Genomic DNA, 18,522 nt, shown 5'->3' with positions numbered 1-18,522 from the left:
AAGAAAGAAATGGAACGCATAAAGATAGATATCTTGAGAATCAGCGAAGTTAGATGGCCTGATGAAGGAGACATGTAGAGTGGAGACTTCAGAATGATCTACTCAGGAGCTGTAAACGGTACAGCAGGATAAGACAGAAAGTTATAGGCAGTTGGAAATACAATGAAAGGATAAAAATGTTGAAGATAGCAACCGAACCGAGAAATATGACGATAATCCAAGTACATATGGCCACATCAAGCTACACAGATGAGGAAGTAGAAGAAACCTATGAGCAAATAGAAGTAGTATTGATGAAAGTTGAAGACTAGGACAATTTAATCATCATGGGTGACTGGAACGCAGTAGTCGCCGAATGTTTCCTATGATAGGATTCATCAAAAATCTGAGAGAAAGTCGGAGTTTACTTAAATCTGAATTGTATACTGGAATTTCTGTCCTGTTTACCATTATATGAATCATTTAAGTTTCTGTCTTTGTGTTCATTTAAGCATGATTAATTAATAAATTGTGCGTTTTTTCTTTTTTAACGATACAAGAAAATTTGAATATTTACACTCTTCGATTTCTTTTTTCTTTCTAGTCAGTTCGTATACTGTATAGGCTATCCACAAGTATTATCGCCAATGTCTTAAGTTAGTAAGGACAAATGGCGGCCCGGGAATAAAAGCGAAACAATGTGTGATGAAAATAATTGATGATAGACAAAAGCCGAGCGAAGTAGCTTAAGTGGTAGAGCGTTGACTTCGCACTTGGGAGGTCGCAGGTTCGATTCCCGCTACCGACCATCCTGACTGGGGTTTTCCAGGATTTTCCTCAGTCCTACCAGGCAAATGCCGGGATGGTACCTACTAAACAGGCCCTGGCTTATACCTTCCCAAATCCTTTCCATTGTTGTTGTTGTTGGATATCCAGTATAAAATGAGCTGTGAGCTGTATCTGGTGATTGTTAAATAAATAAATAAAATAAAGCCATGGTGATGGTAACAAAGCAGTCAGTGTCAAACCTAAAGGTAGGAGGGGATAAAATAGAACAAGTGACTGTTTTTCGATAGTTGGGTAGTATTATTAGTGAAGGTATGAAGTGCGAACGTGAAATAAAAGAAAGGATAGTTAGCAATGACGAAAGAAGCATTTAGGAGGAATAAAAGTATTTTTGGGAATCCTTGAATAAATAGTTGAGAAAAAGACTCATAAAATGCTTCGTATAGAGTATTGTACTGTACGAATTAGAAACATGGACACTACGCAAAAGCGGTAATATAAGGCTGTCTTTTGAAATGTCGATGTGGAGAAGAATGGAGAGACTTTGTTGGGTCGAGCGGGAATTGAAAGAGAGGGTGTTAGAAATGGTGGAGGAGAAAAGAACGCTTTTCGATGTAATTGAAAACAGAAAGATAAACTGGTTGGAACATTGGCTGAGAAAGAACTGTATCATGAGGCTCGTGCTAGAGGGTATGGTGGCAGGAAAGTGAGGGAGGGACAAAGAAGGCTACAATTGATGGACTGTATCAAAATAGAAATGAAATGAAATCTTTGAGTTTTACGTCCTACGGTTATGCCGGTTAGGCTAAAGGTGACGGTGATAATGAGAAATGAATGAAATGGTGGAATGAAGAAAGTGGGAGAAAACGGGAGAACCCCGAGAAAACCCACGCATACGGTGTTTGTATCAAAATAGAAAAATCGTACGCGAAGACGAAGAGGTTAGCTGAAGACCGTGGAGCATGGAAGCTTCTCAGGTGCGACAAGTGACCTTCCAATAATGGCAGAATACGTATAATGGTAATGTTGACTATTTTTTTTAATACCATGCATAACAGGAAGAATGTAGGTGGCTATCATAAACCTCAATCAAGACTTAACCTTCAAATTCTTCTTTTAAAAGTTAAATATTTTCATGACCTTTTGGTTACCAAGTCAATTCTGCAAGGGAGCTATTTTCAATTGTTGTTAATTCATGTATCATATTTGTTATAACTTTGAAAATATTCACAATATTACTAAACAAAACTAACCAAAGTACCAAATGTATATTAATAATACTTGTATAACAGTTTCGGCAAAGTAACATCACCTTCATCATAATAGCATAACGTGTCTGAAAACATCAGACACGTTATGCTATTATGATAAAGATGATGTTACTTTGCCGAAACTGTTACACAAGTATTATTAATATACATTTGGTACTTTGATCAGTTTTGTTTTACTAATATTGTTCTTCGTTCAGGCTGTAATTGGCATACAGACATGGAACAAGAAACAGAATACACTGAGTAAAATAAAAATGTAGAAAATGTATAACTTACGCACATTTAGCGAACCATCTTCTCATGGAGGCAAGGAAATTGAAAAATGGCCCCAAAATATAGTTCTCTTATCCTGGCCGCAATGCATTATAATTTGTCCGTCTCTGTCTTACGTAACGCAGTATCATCAGCTCGGTAAAATGTTCTTTGTTTTTATATGCACTACGAGCATTAGCATGGATTACTGGTTGTACATGTGAAGATTAATAATGCTGTCCTGTCGACGTAATAGGGAACTCTGCGCAGTTCCTTAAATTTACTTGTTTATTAGTGTCTTTTCGTGCCAAATATTTTCCTGCAAAATCTTATTTTTGAAAACTTTCTATGCACATCAGCGAGCAACTTCCACATCCATACAATAATCGCTTTAGCATAACGCTTCTCTGTCTCTTCTGTATAGTAAGAGTAGCTTTTGTATTTTAGAATTAACTGAACATCAAGATAAAATATTGTATGTATACCGATACATTGAAAGCAGATAGAAGCCTCAGGTATCCATTTCGATGGTGTTTCGCACCCATTAATATCAAGGGTAAAAGGACAAAAACAAATCTGTTAATTACAGTAATGTAAAGAACCAGTAAAAGTGTCAAAATTATAGATAATAATTACAGCACAGTACAAAATTGCAATCAGTGATTACGACGGGTGAGTGGAAATATTTCTGATTATAATTATATTGTAACTTTATGTTTGAAGATTATGGTCGTGAACAGCTTATTTTCAAATATGAATTTTCTTACTCTTTTACTATCGATAGTTACAGCCTCGTGAAATTTTGGTATTAGTGAGTGAAACTTTTCTTTGTCTTAAAGGTAGAGGGCACGTTGGCTCAGTGGTAGAGCGCTTATCTCTGATGCATGGGGTCCCTGGTTCGATCCCAACGAAGTAAGCTTCCATCATCATTCAGTTGCTTTAATCGTCATCTCCCCTAGCCTAACAGGCAAATCGTGGGACAGGCATAAGATTTCATTTTGTTTTAAAGAAAACTGTAAGGACAGAACTTTCACTTAGATGTGTCTTCAATGTATGGTTTCTGATACAATAAATTTTATTAATTCTTTTTTACCTTTGCAGAAAAAGAGGATTCGGATGGAACTTACGAAACAAAAGCGTTGAAGAAACAGAACACCGATTGGCTAAAAAATCCATTTAAATACGATTCAAGCGACACGGAAGACGAGGACTCGAGTAACAACAAAAAGAACAGATTGAAAGAACAACAACCATCTATGGAGACAGAAGAAAGTAATATAAATGAAAAGGAGACAGAACAAAATAATATAAATGAAAGCTGGACTCACGAACCCTTTTTCTTCAAACAAGAAGATGAGCGTTTCAAAGGTAAGTTTGGAGAATACACTAAAGTTAAACTTCCACGTATTCCAGCAAGGAAAACTATATCGGACAAAGTATGCTAACTAATCAATAAACAAATAAATAAACCAAAGATACCAGGTTTGCATCTCGATCAGACACTACCAGGATTTTCGTGTTTGTCATATCGCGTTGGCTATTTGTTGGGAACTTGCTGGCATGGTAACGAATCTAATAAATAAATAAAAGTAAAAAGATGAAAGCGTGAAATTAATGTTAAAAATTACTTTTATTAATTTTCTGATGAGACTGAGTGCTGGATAAGCTTTTTATTTTTTATTTCGCTTTATATACATTTTGAAGTGGCTGTAACTAATGTGTAATAGCAGACATTTCTTCAACATTCTTCTTGAATTTGACATTATTCGTCAAATTTTCCAGGCTTTGGAACCAGTGAGTGTAGGCCCAAAGGTAATCGTACATTTTTTATTAGTATTAATAAGCCCTTTGTGTATAGACTTTGGACAATTTTTCTTGTCAAGTAAAAATTTTGAAATTCTCTCGAAAGCCCAAGTTTTGAAAATTTTGATTTATTTACCTAGTTTTTAATAAAAAAAATTCTATGTTTTATGTTGTGGCATACCGTAATTAAAATTTTGAAATCAGTTTATGCAATAAGACTTTTTCAGCGTCCGGAGTAGGCCAAGAAATCAAATTCTTATTTAATAATAATAATAATAATAATAATAATAATAATAATAATAATAATAATAATAATAATAATAATAATAATAATAATAAAATGTCGTTACACATCAAATGAAAATAAAAATTGTACTTTGTTTGCTTTCGAAACTGCAAGTTCATATTGCAAACCTAATATTTAAAGAGCTCGGAAGGAAAACATGGTAAGTGATAATTGTGCTATTTTTGAGTTGGATAGTTTGCCGCGCTGCCAGGAAAAAATATATCTCATAAAATGCAGTTTTATTATAATAGTAAACATCTATAGGAATTATATTTCCTATTAAAAATTAAATTGTTAAATTGAGAGTTTTATATATATATATATATATATATATATATATATATATATATATATATATATATATATATATATATATATATATATATATATACAAACTTTCAGTATCATTAAACTTGCGGTTGTCACTTATCATGATTTCCTCCCGAGCCCTTCATTTATTTTGGTGACAGTCGTAACCACAGGTGTAAAAAGGCAAGGAAATTTGTGTAACCAACCTAAATAAACTTCCGATCCTTTATCAAACCTTTTCTTACTTTTTTTTTTTTACTTTGCTGTTGAAAGGCGTCTGACACTACTTGTTTTCGTTTGTTCTTTCACCAGATGTGTTTTCTTACGTGGTACAGATTCTAGCCAACACATAATGTAGATTGTATTCTCTTTCTTCCTCCGCTTTGCTATTTGCTTTGACGTAAATACTTGGAAGTGCGTTAAATTAGCTGTTTTGGATGTAGCAAGGAAAATATATTTAAGTGATAATGATATTACAAAGTTGTAAACAAAAAGATTTGGATTACTTTATGTAACCTTAGATAATAATAGCATCAGGTGAGTGAGTTCATATTTGCTTAATTAATCTGCCAACTTCTTCTCATCCAAAATAAATTACTGCCGGGATATTTGCGGGTGGTTGAAAAATTGGATCGGAATGGGCTTAAAATAATAATCTCATCATTTTAGTATATAAAATTTTATTACCATCCGTAAATGGTGAACGTTAAAAATCTTCCGTTACCTCATTATATGATCTGCATATAAATGTGTAAGTGTCTCAGTCAGTGTTCCGGTCGAAAGTCATCAGCTTGAACACAGAAATAAGTAGGCTTCGTAAGTGCGTGTAGAGAAAAGAAGTGAAACATTGTTAAACCAGGTAGCCTTCGAAACTTGAGGGATCCAATATTGAAACTAAAATTACTAAATTCGTTTTCATTTTGGACACAGAGATAAGGGCGGAAACTGAATCTATTGTTGGGACATACCAGGATCGTTCCGAAAGTAAGTTTCGTCATTTGTTTTGAAGAAGAAGATAGTACACTAGGTGAAACAAACAGTCGCCATAAGAAACCACATCCGTTGCTGGTTCAGCGACGAAAGGAGTGTCAATGGGGGTGGAATGATACATGCACAGAGCGCGAAGAAGAGAGAGTAGCAGCCGACCGGCGTGTCCGAGGTTATTTGAGTACAAATCACGATGGCAGACAGATGTGTAGTGACAACGTGGTGGCCAATGGAAGTGCGTGATGTTATCCGGTATGAATGAGCACTAGGGAATAGTGTGTGCGTCATCCACGAACACCTACAGACCGTGTATGGTGAAGAGGTCATCTCTTTAAATGGTTGGTCGCTAGTGTTGCATATTCAGTAAAAGAAGGCAGGGTGTGGTGGATGAAAGTCCAAGTGGGCGTCCCTCCATATCCATGAATGAAAACAACATTACCAGGGTATCGAACTTCACCTGTTTCCTGCATTGAAAGGTGCGAGGGACGTCACCTCGAAAACAATGCTGGGGTGGAGTAGGTTGTGTGACAATTCCTTTCATCGCAGGGCACCGCGTGTTACCAGAGTGGTTTCTTCAAATTGATTGCATGCTACGACAAATGTATCAATGTCAGTGGCGACTATGTCGAAAAGTATTGCAAGGTATATAATTCATGATGTATTTGTATTTGGCAATAGTTTCCTTGTGAAAAAATGACGAAACTTACTTTCGGAACATTCCTCGTAAACAAGGTGACTCATTGATACAGCTTTCACCTCTGGTACGAGGGATCCCGGGTTAGATCTTAGGCTAAATGAGTCGATCTGTTAGGTTTTCTCGAGGCTCTTCCGTTTCCTTCCTTCCCAGCCCCCGCCAAGTGAACTTTATGGTGGACAAACACAGTGTGTGTGGGTTTTCTCGGGGTTCTCCCGTTTCCTCCCACTCTTCATTCCACCATTTCATTCATCACTCATCATCACCGTCTCCATTGGCATAACCGCGGGACGTAAAACTCAAAGATTTCATTTCATTTTTCCGTTTCCTTCCACGTTATCATTCCACCAGTTATTTTCTAATCAATCGCTTTCAGTAATCATTCATCTGTTTTAGCATAATGAGCATAATGTAGGATGTAAAACTAGAAATTTTATATCAGTTCACATAAAGATTTCCCCCTTTCTTTTATCGATTTTGCTTTATGGCAATAGAATACTTAAACCGGAAAATTAAATCTAAGGACGGAGATAGGACCTATCTTAGGATGCTGAATCTGTATCAAGAAAAGGTAATAGTATACATGAGAACCCCTTGATCTGCGTTTCTTCTGTGTTCTATTACCACTTCTACATGAAATACCATAAATTTTCTACGTAGTGCAATAGTAAGAAGTATCCATGTGCACAAGACATGCGATATACGTTAAATCCCCCCCCCCACACACACACAGTCATAGATAAGTACAAGGGCACTACACATGCAGATATAAAGTACAGGTACGTTCTTTTTTATTTTCGTATCAGTTGATAAGTAAATAAAAGTCGCTTTGTTACCCCTTTGTAAGTTCGTACATACTCAATGAATAATCCCTAAAAGTATGAGCGTCCTGCTCCTTCGGGAACTGATGCAGCTTCATGTATACTATATCCCAAGAAAATGTTGTGTTACACTTTTTGTGCTGATATCGGTGGATAGACGGACGGATAGAGTAATTCTGTAAGACTTGTAATGCATATGCATAACGTAGTTTAGAAGTGCGAAATGAAGATATTTTACACACTACGCTGTAAAAATATATTCAATCTGGGTGGCCGATATTCGACATTTAATACTTCCAACCATTGTGTTTGATTGCGTGATCGCGGTTATTCAATAAAGGGAGATTGTTGTTATCCTAAGTGCACATAACGAAGGCGTAGTGGAAATCTTGTGTTGATCTTATATGGAATAATTATTTTATGATGTCAGTTGAATATTGTACAGTCATCAGCAGAAGTACATGCCTTCCGCTATATGTTCTCTTGTCAGTAACTTCAGGACTGCAGGTAGGCTTAATAGTAAAATAATCACTGGCACTCTCTGTTTCGATGGTAGATTGTGAAGGTTTGGTGGACGACGTCATGTCCATGGGTTTTCTCGAAGTTCTCCCGTGTCCTCCCACTTCTTTAATTGAACTAATTTTTCCATTAACATTCACTTGCAGTTATCCGTTTGTTCTATTATATAACCAGTAGACACGAAACTAAAGATTTCATTTCGCTTCGTATGTTTTGGGATGGGTTGATCAATTTGGACAGTTTTCAATCGTATGCAGTGATTTATATTCTCTCTACTTCAGATAAGGGTTACTCAAATTGGTCCTCTTGTTCTGAACTTACTGGTCAGAAGACTATGGAGATATTTTGCTGGCTACAGTGCAGTGATTATTAACTGCCTTAAATTTATCACTTTTCGTTGTTAACATATAAAATAGCAAAGGGTCAATCCACTTCAAGTGACCCTAGTATTAAGTTAATGGTTACTAAGTCACCATCACACAAATTTACAATCATTTTTCTATTGTGACCGCTTTTGATAAAAGTTTAAAGGCAATTATTTGATCTCTGTTTTCCGCTCTTAAAAATGGGGATAATGATTACGTTACGAGCATTAACACTTTTGGGATTTGTAATTGGACGGTACTATGCATCAATTGACCAAGCGCCATTTTTCGATTTTCGAGATTTTTACATCAATGAATAGGAGACAATGTAAATAATGTAAAAAGAAATGTTTTGAAACCCTACTATTTGCTTAAACGTTCAGGAAAAGCTATCAGACTAAGCGCCAAGAACTGGATCGTAATGGTAACATTGTGTATTTCCTTCAATGTCTCAGAGCCATGTTTTGGCGCTTGGTCAATTGATGCATGACACCATTTGTCACACGACATGATTTGAACTTTGTATCATAATTTAAAGCTTTAAGCACATTTTAGGCTAGTTACAATATTTACCAGTAACAAATGTTACTTTATATAGCCGAAATTTAAACCTGAAATAAGCTTCAAAATGTGAAGATAACAATAGGTGATTATTTTGTCCTCACTTCTTGAAAATTACGAAAAATTCTAGGATTTATTTTTCATTTTCAAAGCCCTTGAAAATAGTGGAATAAGTAAATATATATTGAAAGAGCTGAGCAAAATATGATGAAATAATGAATGAATTTCATGTTTTCGAATCCTCAATAGTGTCTCTTGTATACGTACGTGGTATGTTCATAATTGTTAGGAGTTTGTATTGTGTCACTGCTAGGAGTATGCGTATGTCACTGTTAGAAGACACGATCTGATAGTTTATAATGTATATTTTCTTCACATGTGAGGGGCGGTCAAAAAGTTCCCGGAATGCTGCTGTAGTTTTGGCATTTCTGATATGATCACAATGAATCTTGTACGATACAGCAAGTGTAAACATTTCATTGCAGGAAGTGTGCGAGTAGTGTAGCTAAACGGAAGTGTGTGTAATGTGTAACGATTAACTTCTTATATTTTACACGTTACATTCAGCTCACAGTCCGAATTGCAATATAAGTCAACACGGCTAAATACCTTGGGCCTTATGCAGAGCCATTTTGACGTATGATTAACTTTCATACTAAAAGCCTGACTACTGCAGGAAACGTATGTTAGTACGGCACTAATCACAAGTTAGAACGACTCTGCATAAGGCTCATAAATTTTATTTACCTGTAATTATAAAAACTACTGATTGCATGCATTGAGAATTAGACATATCAAATGCAGAACTCCATTAACTTTTTATTCTCAAAACTTTTTATGAAAATTATTATTATGTTGTCATAGCAACGAAGCAAAATAGCTATTTTCTTTTTAACAACTCACATTCACTGATTATCAATATAAAATCAACATATATTCTACATTTCTTCTTCTTATCAAAACAGTTGTGCACTTTTAAGCACCGTTGTCCAAAATAACTACAAGAAAAATGGAAGTAATTTATCGCATAGACATACAATATCGTTGTAAATGATCAGTCGGCGCAATTTCAGAAATCGAAACGCGCGAACATCAAGTTCATGTGCAAATTGGGGAAAATCTGATTTAGAGAGTTTGATGATCTTAAAAAGCAGTTTAGCACCATCGGATATTTGGCTCTTTCCAAAGCTAAAAAATTGACCTTTTTCGTTTCGCCAACGTAGAAGAGATCAAAACTAACACGACGGCTGAACTTCGGAAGATACTAAAGAGGCCTTTCGTCGGTGTTTCCACCAATCGCAGCAGCAGTGGAACAAGTGTGTGTGTGTGTTCCGAAGGAGCCAGCTTTGAAGGCAATTAAGTAAATGTGTGCTTATATTGTGGCAATAAAGAGCTACCACAGAATTCTGGGAACTTTTTGACTGCCCCTCGTATACACTACATAAATATATAAAGTCTGTTCCAGCAGAATTGTTAGTCGTTATTGGCAATGAACAATGGTACATTTTAGCAGAAAATTTAGTTTTCGTTAATTTTCTTGGGAACTGCGCATCAGAATTTACCCTTAAGTGTGTCATGTTGTTCAGCTTGAAGTTGATTTATGTCTTATCTTTGGATAACAGTTTAGTTAAACAGAAGTTAAACCTTAAAAGTTAATAACTTTGGGTTATATCTCATTAAGCATACTACGTACTGTCGTCATGCTAATGTCACAATAAAAAGCTTTATAAAGGCATACTTCAGTATCTGTTTCACCTTAAGTCTGCCTTATTAAAAATAATACGAAATTTACCATTTTTCTTTTGCTTGTTTATTCATAAGAGAAAGGAGATAATGAAATGCAAGTTACCACAATCATAGAGAATGTTATTCTACAACAGAAAATATGAACCTGAAGATTTTTCAGTGTTGCCATCCATAGAAATTAGTGTTGCCAGAATAACATTTCCCCGAAATCTTAAGTTCAGACAGTGACTAGAAGAACGAACTCAACTGCATTTGATTACGTATTATGTTTTGGTATCCTGTGAATTACATTTTAAATAATGGTTCTATTTAGTTTGTAATAAACAGAATAGTTTTAATATACAGTTATTAAAATTAAATAATGTTGTTGTTTAAAAAGTAGTGCACGAGAAACCAAAACAACATGATACGTAACCAAATGCAGTTGAGATCGTTCCTCTAGTCGCGGTCTTAACTTAGATTTTAGGAGCGTTTTTTTCTGGCAACACTATTTTCTGTGGATGGCAACACTGAACATTCTTCAGGTTCATATTTTCTGTTGTAGAATAACATTCTCTATGATTGTGGTGACTTGCATTTCATTATCTTCTTTCACTTAAGAATAAACAAGTAAAAGAAAAATGGTAAATTGTGTATTATTTTTAGTAAGTCAGGCTCGTAATAAGTGGCCTGGTTCTGGTTCAACATCAGTTTTTAAGTTTACAAAATAATTAAGCTTTTCTTAATTTTCTCGAAAACTACGCATGAGTTTTTATACAGGCTCATATTATTTTGTTCTACTCAGTGAGATCTATAGATTCGTATGTCCCATCTTTGGACATTTTTTCTTTTCATTAAACCCTAATCATCTTCATCATATTTATTCTGCCATTATTGGCAGGTCACTTACTGCAGCTGAGAAACTTCCGTGCTGCACGGTCTTCCGCTAACCTCTTCGTCTTCACATACGATTATTCTGTTTTGATATCGTCCATTAATTGTAGTCTCTTTCGACCCCTCCGTCTCTTTTAGGCCACCATACCCTCTAGCATGTCCTCCTTGATACAGTTGGGTGAAAGCAATGTGACGTACGTAACATGTTGACTTCCTTTTCTTACTTTCTTCGAGTGTAGCGGCCTTCATAATGAAGATATTCCTTTACTTCTTTTTTTATTAGAAAGATGGAAAATTCAGCATTAAATTGGTATAAAATACATCATCTATCAATTACCAATAAAAATTGCATGAATATGTAAAACGTCGTGACCTACGCACAGTGAAATGGACATGAAAGTCAGACATCGAGAAGAAAACGGTAAATTCTGCTCTGCTTTTGCATGTGTATGCTCGAAGAAAATTACGTTTATAATTGACTACAATTGTGTTATTTCTGCATTGGAACCGAGGTTTTCGATGCATCGGTATTTTAGCAAAAAGATCGCAATTAGCGTGACGTACGCACATGTTTCGTGACGTACGTAACAGCGTGCACTTTGACAAGAAAAAATAATTGTGGAGGAGTGAAGACTCTGAACTGAAAGTCGTAAAACTTATTGAAATATTGAGAATATAAGGCAAAAATACTTTAGAGAATGCGAATAGAGATCGATTGGAAAGCCATACAAGAAATGTAAACCAATATAAGTTACTGACATTTATTGATGATAACGCACAGTCGTGTGTAAGTGGCAGATTACAAAATTCAACATAGTACGAAAAATAGAAAAATGTGCTTACAAACATACAGTGTGTCATTTTACTAATTCAGTGTTTCTCAAAGTGTGGGTCGCGAGTTTTTTCTTTTAATTGTGAAAATTTTATTTTGATGGATAAAAATATGTTGTAAAGTAAGCGCCGTTCAGGAAATGAAAATTGAAAGCGTTTGTTAATGGGGTGAAGAGTAAGTGGTTACTCAGAACCCTGCCCTGCTGTACAGTCAGTAGAGATGTAGGGGGCCGCGGTGGCTCAGTGGTAGAGCGTTCACCTCTGGTGCTTAGGGTCACGGGTTCGATCCCAGCCCCCCGCCAAGTGAACTTTGTGGTAGACAAACACCGTGTGCGTGGGTTTCCTTGGGGTTCTCCCGTTTCCTCCCACTTTCTTCATTCCACCCCTTCATTCATCACTCATCATCACCGTCTCCTTTAGCCTAACCGGCGTAAACGTGGGACGTAAAACTAAAAGATTTCATTTCAGTAGAGATGCTGGATTAAGATAGAAAGATAATAGCTAAGTCAAAATCTGTCACAGGGTAGGGCATTGCGTTGAAAATAGTGTTAGCTCTGTGTTACCTTTATATGAAAAAATTAGAAATATGATTTACAAAATTTAATTGGTTTGAAGTAACACCATAAAAGTAGGTGGGCCAGAAAGTACTTTTTAATATTTAATGTTGGTCGCGGTAACAAGTTTGAGAACCACTGTACTAATTAGTAATGTTCAAATCTTTCAGGTGCTCGTGGGCAAAAGTGAAGCGACCTCGTTTCTCACGGGGTTTTGGAAGAACTTTCTGGATGTGATTTCGTTCCCCAGATCATAGTCGTCTACACGTAAATGAAAAAAAAAAAAAAAAAAAAAAGAATGTGTCTTTGCCCTGGTCACTTTTACACATGTATTTTACTCGGTACATTCCATCACTTTCGACAGTAGTTATGTGTCCCACGTGTGTTTTGTGTCCGCCCGACTGCATACGTCACTGGAAGATAACTTCCGATCTCGATGTCAACATTTTAGGAGGGAAGCAATTTGTCACTAATACTTTGCGAAATATTTTCCTTGAGATTCATCTGGATCTGAACATATGTCACTCCCACTGCTGCTGAGCAACTGTTCACCTGGCAATGTGCAATTGGTATGAGTTTTTCAGGATTGGCACTTGTGTTCTCATATATCACAGCAACTACCCTTTCAATAAGAACAACGTATCTTGCGGACTTGATTTCTTTTAGTTGCTGTGAAGTGTGTAACAAACGGAAGGTCGTACTTGGCTATGTCTTGATGCGATATAAAAAGGCATTCAATTTGCTGGATATTTTTGACAGCGATGAAATGGAAATCATTAGCGTCTTTCACTACTGTTTTTCCTTGACAAACTCGGAACCAACTACTCTTTTCACCTTTGCTTCAACTTCATCATGTGCTCCCTTTCCGTGATACTTTCGTTCCAGTCTTTTGGTATAATTTCATTTAACAGCATTAGATAGGACATGGATTTCCGGTTCTGAAAATGTTGGCTCGCTTCGTCTGTTCATAAGTGGCTTTTCTTAATGGACATTCAGCAAAAGGTTATTGATGGTTAAATCATTGAAGATGGCTACTTCGAAAGTATCATGGCTTATCGTGTCAGATATAAGTCCATTACTTCGCTTTTCATTGTTGAAGTATGCTACTGCGGTGTAAATGGTGACAGTAGGATCGCTGCGTTTGATCAATGGTCCGCCATAACTTTGATGCTTAATTGCGTAATTTTCTGCGAAGTCTGTCTGCAGAACCACTTAATTCACATGGAGACCCTTTTCATTTCTTGTTTGAAGGTGCTCAGTTCCCAATTTTGTCTTCTTACGTTGTATGTGTGACGCCGATACACTAGTAACTGTTTCTACATTTCTGTCACATATGATTGAAAGTCACAATGAACAGTTTCTAGGGTACCTCTCTTCCATTGATAAACTTCAATCAGTTCCTCAGGATCTTTTGGTTCACATAACAGACCTTGGATGTAAACAGGGGTAAAAGTGTGGGGGAACGCCCCCTCCCACCTCGATAAAATATGTACGGCGTCCCCCCGTTTCTAAAAAAATACAATGAGCAAAGATATGCAAAGGGAACGGCGTGGCGTCTTGCCGCTACCTACCGCCCTCCCACCTTTTCAGATCCACTTTTACCATCGATGTAAATTGATTTACATTACATTACATATAGTAAGACGATACTGGATATGCAGTAGATATTATTATTCGCCGTGACGTACGTAACAAATACCGTTATGTTACGTACGTCACGCATTTAGTTCGTTGGTCACGCACTTTATTGGTTAACCAGATGTTACAAAAGTTTGCTGTAAATTCCTACTGTTAGAAGGCATAATCTATTTGAATAATTTAACGAATGACAGTTATCCACTCGCTTTTTATTGTACAGGATAAACTTAACCACCTTTTCCGTGACGTACGTAACATAACAACACGGGTCTTCTCGTTTTCGCTGCTACTAGCGATACCTACCCACATAGAGCTGATAATTTCCATTTTGGCCTCGAAGGTAACATCCCATAGATGACATTTCTATGAAGAATAGTGAAAGTATTGCACACATGCTCAGTGGAAAAAAAAACTAAACAATGCACTTGCCGTCCATTTCAAAACAGCACATTAAAGCACTTTCTGTTACAAAGAAGCTTATTACTTTACAATAGACTACAATTTCACAACAAATTCTGCAAAACAAGTAACTACACTTCATTCTCTTTCTATTGATGTATAACATGTTATGGTGGAAGCATTATGGTTTTTGCCCTTCAGTGTCCTGACTTATTTGCTTTCACCCAGTTCCTTCTTAGCCAATGTTCCAGCTAGTTTCTCTTCCTTTTAATAATATCTAAAAATCTTCTTTCTTCCCTCACCATTTCTAACTCTCTCTCATTCGTTTTACGCTCGACCCAGCTGATTCTCTCTGTTCTTCTCCACACCCACGTTTCGAAAGCTTCCAGTCGTTTTTCATCATTTTTGTGTAATATTCATGTTTCTGACCTATAGAGCACAATACTCCACACGAAGCATTTTATGATTCTTTTTCTCAACTCTTTATTCAAGATTCACAAACTAGACTTTTCTTCGTCCTAAAAGCTTCTTTCGCCATTTCTACCCTTGTTTTTATTTCACGTTCACACTTCGTATCATCACTAATAATACTGCCCAAGTGTTAGAAACTATTCACTTGTTCTATTTTCTCCCCTCCTACTTCTATATTTGACACTGACTTCTTCGTTCCAGTCATCGTCGCTTTTGTCTTTTTAACATTTATTTTCATCCTATATTCTTCACAGCTCTTCCTCAAATTTTCTAACATCCTATTGATTTTCTCTTCAGATTCCGCAACAAGCGCCATATCATCTGCAAACGCTAATGATATTGTAGATTTTTGCGATCTTATCTGTCTCTTATAATAGAAGAACTATCAACAATTATTGAATGATACGATCATTAGGTAATATTCAAGTAAACGATATATTCAGCGCGGTTCATTTGTGTAATTGATTTGGTATAGACCTTTAATACTTCTTCCATGAATATATTCGGTCTGTTTTCATTGTTTATGAAGTATGAGGAGAGAATCATTTCCCATTTCTTCGATTAATTCATCGTACATCTTTTGTCTGCACCTTGTATATTTTTTGCAAGTTAGAAGTGAGTGCTAGTGGTGGCCGGAAAACTAAAATTTCTGACACTGTAGCTTTTAATTGATAATTATCGCGAATGCTTAATCCATAAAATGCCCAATTAATGTTTTTCAGGTTAAAAAAAAAGTCCATATTTCTTTATTGCTTGTTTTAATTAATTCAATATAGAGAAACAATATGCATACTATTCACACTGAACTCTGTACAAATGTACAGAAAATGAGATCAGAAAGTGTTTACTTTATCGTGACTTATCTTGGGCCTTTCAGGGGCCGCGGTGGCTCAGTGGTAGAGCGTTCACCTCCGGTGCTCGGGGTCCCGGGTTCGATCCCAGCCCCCGCCAAGTGAATTTTGTGGTGGACAAACACCGTGTGCGTGGGTTTTCTCGGGGTTCTCCCGTTTTCTTCCACTTTCTTCATTCCACCATTTCACTCATTACTCATAATCACCGTCTCCTTTAGCCTAACCGGCATAACCGCGAGACGTAAAACTCAATTTCATTTCATTTATCTTGGGCTTTTCAGAAATCGTTAGTTATAATGAAATATGTATTGCATCCTAGAACAGTATTTAGTGCTAAATAATTATAAAGATAGTATGCAATTCAGTTACTATTAAAAGATATCTCAAATTTTACACTTGACACCATCCACGTACAGACACTGTTCTTAATGTTGCACAGTTAAAAAAAAAAAAAAGGCAGAATGATATAGCAACTTCTGCATTCCGAATAACAATTACATGTAGTTGAATAAAGTTACTAGCAATACTGCTATACCTTGTTTCTAGCCAGCAAATATTGAACAAGCTGTGCACATAAGATGCTAAGACACAACTTTTTTCGCGCTAGAAAATCAGGATCTGAAAATGACCGTATAGTACTGGAATTTTGCACAGCATTACATACGTTTACTCCTAATAATTTTTTTACGGTGAGGAATCTAGTATTAGTAATATGGGAAGTGAATGTTCTGTTTTCACATATGACAGGTATATTTTGGAGAATAAGGTGCGACTACGCTGTCGCCACATTCCAGTAACCTTGTTACTTGGGAAGAAGAATCAAAGGGAAAGGTTGAACAGCGTCTATAATTTGATTATTATGAAATAAATACAATAAAAATACGAAGCATGATATTAAATAAGCAAAGTTTGTCAATCAGTTATCCATAGATAAGTATGAGGATATTCTCAAAAGTGATTTGGAAAACTTTTTGATCACAAGATATTCGCAGCGGTATCGAGGGCAAGGTAAAACGTACTTTTCACACTAGATCAAGAGAAAACCGAAATGCGACAAACAAGAAATGAATGGCTTATCCCACTCCTCCACAGAAATTGATTTTCATGCATTATATGAAGGCTGGCAACATCTATTATCTATGATTTGAGCTGCTTTGCAGTGGGATGTGCCGATCCTGATCTAATTTTCTATCTGAAATTTGTAAAATCATGCATCGTTACATTTCAGGGTGGAACTAGGACCTATCCCTCATCGACTTAACTAGAATGCAAGCCTCTTTCTCATTGGCTGTAAAGGCACTATCTTGCTGCTCAGTAGTTTTGGTTTAATAGTAAACAAATATGGCTGACATTGAACATGATGTTATGTCAAATACGATGAATAACATTTAAAATATTGAGAGCATGTTGATTTCTTTAGAAAAATGTGGGAATAGTAGTTGTAGTGTTGATCCCCTTCAGTAACTTGAAAATTGGAAGTCTAAAATAGTTGTACAGTCCGCAGCAGAAAACCTGCAACATGAGGATGTAAGTTTATTGTGAAACTACGCCTAACAGAGCAGGGAATCAATATAACGTCTAAGTGGCACGAATCACGCCAGGAGAAACCTCGGCGTCCTCCACCGCAGTCTTATTTTGGAGCAAAAGACTTCGTCGTTTCGCAATAAACTTACATGCTCATGTTGCAAGTTTCTTACTGCGGACTGTACCATATAGTGTTATAAATTGCACGCGTTCAAAGATAGTGAGACAGTTTACATTTTTGTTAAGTGATAATTGTTTTCATTGTCATTTCAGAAGGATGGCAGTTTTTCACAGAGAAAAGAGATTTGGATGATATCGAGAGAAAGTTTCCAGAAGTTCGCACGCAACTGAAGTTGATTCTACGTGCCAGACTCCAAAATATACGTCGCAAGAAAAAACCGTTCAAAAGAAATGTTGGTAGCATGACATTAAAGAACAGGAATAAACGTTTCGAAAAGTGGCCTTCGATTTTTATTTCTTTTCCATTCTAAAAGCGTGGCAAATCGATAATTGTCTCTCGATACATTTCTTTTTGTCAGTAAATGTCATATAGATGCATCTTTGTATGTATAGGATGCGGCAGAATGAATTATGAAAGAATTATAAAGGAATCTTCTTGAATTATGAAATAGCAACTACTTTATAGAAGTAGAAATAAGTATCATTGAAGTCGAGTTCTTGACTATGCATGGATCATCTAACAAACATCGTAATACGTTAAATTTTTAATATCGGTTCAGGGTGCCCATTGGCAGGAAATGTCAGAAATTTCATGGTTTGTTAGGAAAAGACAGGAAATTAGTTATGAGGTCAATAGGAAAATACAAATTTTTCCTCACTAGTTTGAGAAAAAAGTACAAAAAATCTACCGTTGAGGGGGGAGTCGCATCTTGTGAGCACGTGGATAGGCGGGGGTTCCTGAGTTAAGTTTCGCATTCTTCCATTTCCTATGCAAGACTTTTTCTTAAAAGTATATCTGGTTCCTGAGTGATAAAACTGCAG

General features: G+C 36.2%; 1 protein-coding gene across 1 annotated transcript in view; it reads left to right on the top strand.

Annotated features, from left to right (window-relative positions):
• LOC145664776 (uncharacterized) overlaps nt 1–18,026 on the top strand; it is a 51,299-nt gene extending 33,273 nt beyond the window's left edge. The window contains exons 7-8 of the mRNA XM_081731731.1: nt 3,390–3,656; nt 17,794–18,026. Coding sequence (XP_081587857.1) covers nt 3,390–3,656; nt 17,794–18,011 — 485 coding nt within the window. The 3' untranslated portion in view covers nt 18,012–18,026. The remainder of the gene's footprint in view (nt 1–3,389; nt 3,657–17,793) is intronic.
• Nucleotides 18,027–18,522: the final 496 nt, after the last annotated feature.

Source organism: Thermobia domestica, chromosome 11 (assembly GCF_964235325.1).
Source record: "Thermobia domestica chromosome 11, izTheDome1.hap1.1, whole genome shotgun sequence".
In the NCBI taxonomy this organism is placed as follows: Eukaryota; Metazoa; Arthropoda; class Insecta; order Zygentoma; family Lepismatidae; genus Thermobia; species Thermobia domestica.
This window is presented reverse-complemented; position numbering and strand designations above follow the sequence as displayed.